The sequence below is a fragment of the Pipistrellus kuhlii genome, unplaced genomic scaffold, assembly GCF_014108245.1.
Source record: "Pipistrellus kuhlii isolate mPipKuh1 unplaced genomic scaffold, mPipKuh1.p scaffold_m20_p_18, whole genome shotgun sequence".
In the NCBI taxonomy this organism is placed as follows: Eukaryota; Metazoa; Chordata; class Mammalia; order Chiroptera; family Vespertilionidae; genus Pipistrellus; species Pipistrellus kuhlii.
In genome coordinates this window covers 25,296,175-25,303,239 of record NW_023425493.1, presented here as the reverse complement: position 1 = coordinate 25,303,239, position 7,065 = coordinate 25,296,175, and the positions used below count along the sequence as shown (strand labels likewise).

The 7,065-nt window shown below is 57.1% G+C and overlaps 1 protein-coding gene across 2 annotated transcripts; it reads left to right on the top strand.

Annotated features, from left to right (window-relative positions):
• The first annotated feature begins 351 nt into the window (after nucleotides 1–351).
• On the top strand, nucleotides 352–6,658 carry FLAD1 (flavin adenine dinucleotide synthetase 1). Of its 2 annotated transcripts, XM_036443130.2 has the most exons (8): nucleotides 352–463; nucleotides 909–1,133; nucleotides 3,016–3,760; nucleotides 4,437–4,584; nucleotides 5,005–5,103; nucleotides 5,192–5,432; nucleotides 6,322–6,395; nucleotides 6,496–6,658. In XM_036443130.2, the coding sequence occupies exons 2-8, from the start codon at nucleotides 1,053–1,055 to the stop codon at nucleotides 6,629–6,631; spliced, it is 1,524 nt and encodes a 507-aa protein (XP_036299023.1). In that variant the 5' UTR covers nucleotides 352–463; nucleotides 909–1,052; the 3' UTR covers nucleotides 6,632–6,658. The 2 variants fall into 2 exon arrangements, with proteins under 2 accessions (XP_036299023.1, XP_036299024.1); XM_036443131.2 differs by lacking the exon at nucleotides 6,496–6,658 and having other exon boundaries at nucleotides 5,192–5,381; nucleotides 6,322–6,399.
• Nucleotides 6,659–7,065: the final 407 nt, after the last annotated feature.

Genomic DNA, 7,065 nt, shown 5'->3' with positions numbered 1-7,065 from the left:
AATAACAGGGTTATGGCTAATGAAAACAGCTGTGCACACGAGAATCTGAATACAAAACAAAGGTCAAGCCTCCCTTTATTTCTAACAGCAGAAAGCACCTCAAAATCCTTAAAGCCTCTCCAACCACAACTCCTTTCGCACCCTAGCCCTCCCGCCCCGCCCCTCAGTCCCGCCCCTCCTCATCCCCGCCACCACCACCCCCAGGGCTCGGCCTCCACGTTTCCGGGCAAAGGGTGACCACGTGGTTGTCGCTAATAACAACCCAGCACTGCTCCCGCCCTCTGGCTAAGGCTCGCGAGTGACAGTCGACTTCACCAATGAACACGTGACGGTAGTCTGAGCGACAGCCGAAAGGACCAATTAAAACGAGCTAAGTGTGGCTCCGAGGTGGGACTGTGAGTACGGAAGCTGTCCTGGGACAAGAGGAGAGGAGAGAGGGAAAGACCTGAAGGGGCTGGAGCAGGTGAGAACTTGAGAGAATTCAGCTGTCAGAAGAGCAGTGGGAAGAGGTGGGGTTCGGGCTAGAAAGGGTGCGGAAGCCTGGAGAAGAAGACGGCTGAGTTGTGGTTCGGGTGGAGGAAGGGAAGTATTTAAAGAGCCCAAGACCCAGGAGCAGACATTTAAAGGGACAGGCGCCCCAAAGAGAAGAGACATTTAAAGGTGTAGGTGTCTTAAGATAGAACAGTCCCGAGGAACCGAGCTCGGCAGACACAAGATCTCTAGCTGGAGCAGGACATTTTAAGACTAGACTCTAGAGCCAAGCTTAGAAAACATTTAAAAGAGGCATGGGGTGGATTTTGAGAAAATGTTTAAGAAAGAGGCAGGAAAAAAGCAGTCAGTTGTCAAGGGCCTGGTGAGGAAGACCATGCCCTCCTGCTCTCCCCCATTTACCTTTCTGGCTCCTCCAGGTTGCCTCGACCCCGGACCCCCTGTTCCCCGCCTATGGCCCCCCGTGCTCTTTAGATCTGGCGGTACTCCCGTGCTTGCGCCCCCTGTTTGGGGGTCTGGGTGGCTACTGGAGGGCCTTGCAGAGGGGCAGAGGAGGCAGGACCATGGCATCTAGGGCCTCCGCACCTCCCCCAGGGCGCAGCGTGACGGCGGGCATCATCATTGTTGGAGATGAGATCCTCAAGGTGTGTCTGGGACAGCAGAGGGTGGGGAGGGCGGGGCGTCGTCCTGTCCTTAAGAGTCCGCTCCACATTGTGTTGAAGGAGGATGAACCAGGGTGGGGTCCCCTTGATGCCCTAGGATTCTGGAGTGAGTCCAGAGTGGTGGAGGAAAAGTGACCCTCGTTCTTTCAATGAATTATCCCGTTGAAAAGCTTACAGCAAAGTTCCCACAGTTTGCCTAGCAGTATGGAATGGGGATGCGGAGCTTTACAGAAATGACAAGGAGTCTGCATGGAAAGGAGGTAGAGGTGCAGGCATTCTTTAAAAGTTAAATCCAACCTAACCGAAGAATGAGCCAAGACACGCAGCAGAGTGGGTAGGAAAAAAGGAAAGTACGGGAAGAGAGAAATCCCTTCTGAATAATCAGGGAAGTCGTGGTAGGCATCAGGTTTGTAATAGTAATAGTGATCCCTATATTTTTTGAATGCTTACTGGGACCTGGCAGTAAGCTTATTACATCATATATGTGATTTTACTAATCCTCACAACAACCCCATGACATTGGTACTTTTATAGAAGTCATCTTTTAACAAATTTTTATTGATTTCAGAGAGGAAGGAACAGGGAGAGAGAGAAACATCAATGATGAGGGAGAATCACCGACCAGCTGCCTCTTGCAAGCTCCCTACTGGGGAGTGAGCCCACAACCTGGGCATGTGCCCTTGACCAGAATCAAACCCAGGACCCCTGAGTCCACAGGCCAACGCTCTATATCCCACTGAGCCAAACCGGCCAGGGCTGTAAGTCTTAATTAATACATTATGACACTAAGGCTCAGAGAGGTTGAGAAACTCGCCCAAAGTAACACAGCTAGGAAGTGCTAAATGGACTTGATTTTTCACTCCAGAGCAACCACTTAACCACTAACCTCTGTGGCACAACAGTGGAGATGGGGCTGGGCAAGAAGAGTGGATACATACCATAGACAGCCTCAAATATTCCGCAGAAGAATTTGAACTTTATTCTGTATGTGGTTGGAAACAACAAACGGCTTTTGAGTCCAAGAGTGATGCAATCGCAGAAGCACATTAGGAAGGCTATGCAGGAGGCAGAGGCAGAGCACTGTGGCTGGAGCCGGGAGCCTGGCCAGGAGGCTGTTGCAACTATTCAGGTGAAAGGTGCCAAAGGCCTGCTCGGTGGCAGTTGGGACAGAGAGGAGAGAGCAGATGGGGACATAGTTCAGGAGTGGAGTTGACAGCATAAAGGGCCTGACTGGCTGCGGACAGTGTCTGGGGATGCTGTTAACAGCCAGGGTGAGGGGGAAGATGCCCAGTGGGCATTTGATGCCAGGGGACTGAGACCGTCCGGGTGGGTGAGGGAGTAGAGCAGTTGTCACATGGCATTGATCGTGGAATTCATAAACATAGATGAGGTCAAGGTCACAGTGCGGAGGAGGAGGCCCACGATATAGCACATCATCCCTGACTCCGTTCACGTGGATCTTCTCACTCTGGGGCTCAGTCCAAAATTCTTTTCTTTTTAAAAAAAATATATTTCTTTATTGATTTCAGAGAGGAAGAGAGAGGGATAGAGAGAAAGAAACATCAACGATGAGAGAGAATCATTGATCAGCTGCCTCCTGCATGCCCCCATTGGGGATGGAGCCCACAACCCAGGCATGTGCCCTTGGCCAGAATCGAACCTGGGACCCTTCAGTCCGCAGGCCGATGCTCTATCCACTGAGCCAAACCAGCTAGGGCTCAGTCCAGAATTCCAGGCAGCCGGAGGTGGTATCCCCCAGAGAGCGGAGCGCCCCACCATCAGGCAGATGCAGCTTTCATCCCTGCCCCCTCTGCCCTTCGTCCCACGGCACTGACGCTCCTCTTCTCCGTCTCCAACCTCCCAGGGACACACCCAGGACACCAACACCTACTTCCTGTGCCGGACACTGCGCTCCCTGGGGGTCCAGGTGTGCCGCGTCTCTGTGGTCCCCGATGAGGTAGCCACCATCGCAGCTGAGATCACCGCTTTCTCCGGCCGCTTCACCCACGTCCTCACGGCGGGGGGCATCGGTCCCACGCACGACGACGTGACCTTTGAGGCGGCAGCCCAGGCCTTTGGGGAGGAGCTCAGGCCGCACCCGGAGCTGCAGGCCGCCATCAGAGCCTTCGGAAAGCAGGGCTGGGAGAAGCTGTCGCTGGTGCCCGCCTCCGCCCGCCTGCATTACGGCACGGACCCGCACACAGGCCGCCCCTTCAGGTACCCGCTGGTCTCCGTCCGCAACGTCTACCTCTTCCCGGGCATCCCGGAGCTGCTGCGGCGGGTGCTGGAGGGCCTGAAGGGACTGTTCCAAAACACGGCCGTTCAGTTCCACCTGCGGGAGCTGTACGTGGCCGCCGACGAGGCCTCCATCGCCCCCATCCTGGCCGAGGCCCAGGCCCACTTTGGACGCCGGCTTGGCCTGGGTTCCTACCCTGACTGGGGCAGCAACTACTACCAGGTGAAGGTGACCCTGGATTCGCAGGAGGAAGAGCCGCTGGAGCAATGCCTGGCCTACCTGGCCGCACATCTGCCTCCGGGGTCGCTGGTCCCCTACGTGCCCAACGCCGTGGAGCTGGCCAGTGAGGCTGTTTACAAGCTCGCCAAGTCAGGTAGGGGCCCGGGGGGCGGGCAGAGGTACCAAACCACAGGTGCCACCCTAGGTCTCAGGAAAGCAGGGCCTTTGGAGGCTCCCCAAAACCCAGGAGAAAGTAGAAGATGACAACCATTCATTCATTCTTCCAATAAATATTGAGTGTGGACCCTCTTTCACCAGCACTGTGCCGGGTGCTGGGGAGACAGCGCAATAGGACAGACGGACATCCACTCCACAGACAAGCAGTTTAGCAGGAAACTGCAAGCAGATATTATGTATGAGATGTCCGTGTGAGGGGGACTGCACAGCAAGGAGGTCAGCCTCGATCTGGGGTCAGAGAAGGCTTCTCTGGGCAAGTGGTGTGGAAGCTGCATGGTACGGAGCGTTTGGCCAGACCAGGAGCGGGGCCGAGCACACAGTATGAGAAAGGTCCAGAGGGAGCAGCAGGAGGTTTAGGAGAGAGGGAAGAAACCAGGATCCCGGAGGGGAGACGCTGAGCGGCGATGTGGCTGGATGGCAGGCGGGGAGCACTCTGCCGGCCTAGTGGGCAGCATGAAGGAATCTGGACTTTATCCTAGAAACACTGGGAACATAATGGGTTTTAAGCAAGGGCATCATGGCTGCAACTACCCTTTGACGGCCATATGTGTCACATGGGGTGGATAATGGCCTCCTCCCTACCTGTCCGGCAGGCTCTTCTCTAGGGACGAAGGTGGAGAGTGCCCTGAAGACCATTGAGACCGCCCTGGATCAGTACCAGCTCAGCCAGCTCTGCGTGGGCTTCAACGGGGGCAAGGACTGCACGGCCCTCCTGCACCTCGTCCATGCGGCTGTGCAGAGGTGAGCCTGTCCCCTGGGACGAGGCCCCGAGATACCAGGACCCCTGATGTGCCCCGTTCTCCAGTTCCCCGTCCTGGGAAGCAGAAGGGAAAAGCGGTGTCAGGATGGGTGTTGGTCACAGTGACCTCTCTGTCCCATTCCACCCTTTTTATCGAGGATCTGCCACCTGCAGGGCCCTGCATGGGGAAGGGCCTGGGCCTGCTGAGGAGGTGGGGCTTCCCACCTGAGACAGGGGTGTGTGGCCCAGGTCGGAGAGGTGAGAGATCAGGATGGGCTTCCTGGAGGAAGCAGGTTCTGATGGATGGGAAAGACAAGGAAAGGGTGTGCCTCCCAGGAGCCGAGGAGAACAGTGCACGCTCTCAGGAGAGCGTCCCCCTGCCTGTGCCGGCCAGCCTGTGGTTTTCTCCCCCTCTCCCCCAGGAAATGCCCTGACACTCGGGAACCCCTCCAGATCCTCTATATCCGCACCGTCTCCCCTTTCCCTGAGCTGGAGCAGTTTCTGCAGGACACCATCAAGAGGTAGGAGGGGCCTGAGGGTTGGGCTGGAAGAGGGGTTTGGAGAAGCCCGTGTGTGACCCCCCCCCCCCCCGCCCTCTTCCTTCCTCAGGTACCATCTGCGGGTGCTGGAAGCTGAGGGCGAGATGAAGAAGGCCCTGAGCCAGCTGCGGGCACAGCACCCCCAGCTGGAGGCCGCCCTGATGGGCACCCGCCGCACAGACCCCGCCTCCTGCAGCCTCCATCCCTTCAGCCCCACTGACCCAGGCTGGCCCCCGTTCATGCGCATCAACCCGCTGCTGGTAATGTTGTCAGTCCGTGCCCCCTGTCAGGCATTCACCCGGCTTCCAGAGGTAGGGACATGGGAGCCGGGGGCTCGGAGGAAGGGGCCCCGTCATCCAAGGAAGACTGTGCCATTTGTTCATTCAGCCTTCTGACCAATTTTTTTTTAAGTGTGATTATGGTATTCAGTATTTTTTTAAATGTATTTTATTGATTTTTTACAGAGAGAAAGGGAGAGGGATAAAGAGTTAGAAACACTGATGAGAGAGAAATATCGGATCAGCTGCCTCCTGCATACCCCCTACTGGGGATGTGCCCACAACCAAAGTTCGTGCCCTTGATCAGAATCAAACCTGGGACCCTTCAGTCTGCAGGCCGACGACACTCTATCCACTGAGGCAAACCGGTTTCGGCGCATTGTGCTTTTTGCTACGGACAGAACAGTGACTTAGACCTGTGCTGTCCAATATGGTAACCGTTAGCCATCTGCTTATATTCAAAGCATGGAAGCCAGATGACTGAATTGGGCATCTTAAAAGGGTGAATTTTGGTGGCGGGTGACTGATATCTCAGTTTTAAGAACTAAACACAATTCAGAAGTAGTTCTTCATTTGCACTGGCCACAGAGGAAGTGCCCACCACATTAGACAGCGCAGCAAGAGAACATTCATCGCTGCAGAAAGTTCTGCTGGTCAGCTGGCTTCCACAGACACAGCCCTTCCTGTCCTCTGGAGCTGCCCTGCCAGGGGAGGGTGGGCTGGGAGTGGAGAGGGACAGGATGCAGGCTTCTCTCTCTCTCGTTGCGTGGCTCACGCAGAGCAAAACGTGCCAGCCAATCAGATAACGGGCCCTGGGAGGCCAAGGGAGCAGAGGAACCCCGGCTGGGCCCCCTCCCAGGCAGCAGAGGGCAGAGCGGGAGAGGGCAGTGTTAGTGACTCTTGTCCCACTCTGCCCTCCCAGGACTGGACCTACAGAGACATCTGGGACTTCCTGCGGCAGCTGTTTGTCCCATACTGTATCCTGTATGACCGAGGGTAAGGGCGTGGGGAGGGCGTGGTGTGGAGAAACGTGGAGGTGCTGAGATGGGGGAGCGCCTGCCTCACCGCACCGCGCCCTCTCTTCCCCCGGCTCCAGCTACACGTCCCTGGGGAGCCGGGAGAACACGGTGCAGAACCCAGCCCTGAAGTACCTGGGCCCCGGAGGCCAGCCCACCTACCGGCCAGCCTACCTCCTCGAGAATGAAGAGGAAGAACGGAACTCCCGCATGTGACCGCCACGCCTGCCCGCTCCAGGGGAGCCAGGAGGAGGCTGCCCTGCCCGGGGTGTGACCGCTCAATAAACAGCCTCTCCTCTCGGTGCCTGTGTCTTCCTGCTCCCGCGGGGATGGGGGGAGCAGAGTGGGCCGGGCCCCGAGCCTGGAAAGGCCCTCCCGTTGGTCATTCTGACCGAATGCCAACCACCAGGGGGCAGAGGCAGGGAGGTGTGCCAACCACTGGGGGTACCAGCAACCAGGCAGGGCACCCAGGGTTTCTAGGCTCGGGCTGGAGTGAGGGAAGCGGGGCTGGCCTGGCTGTGGAGGATGAAAGATGGAGTGGCCAGCTCCTCCTCCTCCTCCTCCCAGCCCCTCCCCTCCTCCATGGCTGCGCAGAGGGGCTGACTCAGCCCATTCTCAGGCCCAGAACCTTCCCTGTGTCAGACCCTGGG

Excerpts from the sequence above, each read along its gene's own strand:
- FLAD1 (XM_036443130.2), top strand. The coding sequence starts at position 1,053 with ATGGCATCTAGGGCCTCCGCACCTCCCCCAGGGCGCAGCGTGACGGCG. Across the intron at positions 3,761-4,436 it reads TTACAAGCTCGCCAAGTCAG|GCTCTTCTCTAGGGACGAAG; the intron begins GTAGGGGCCCGG and ends CCTGTCCGGCAG. Across the intron at positions 5,433-6,321 it reads CATTCACCCGGCTTCCAGAG|GACTGGACCTACAGAGACAT; the intron begins GTAGGGACATGG and ends CTGCCCTCCCAG.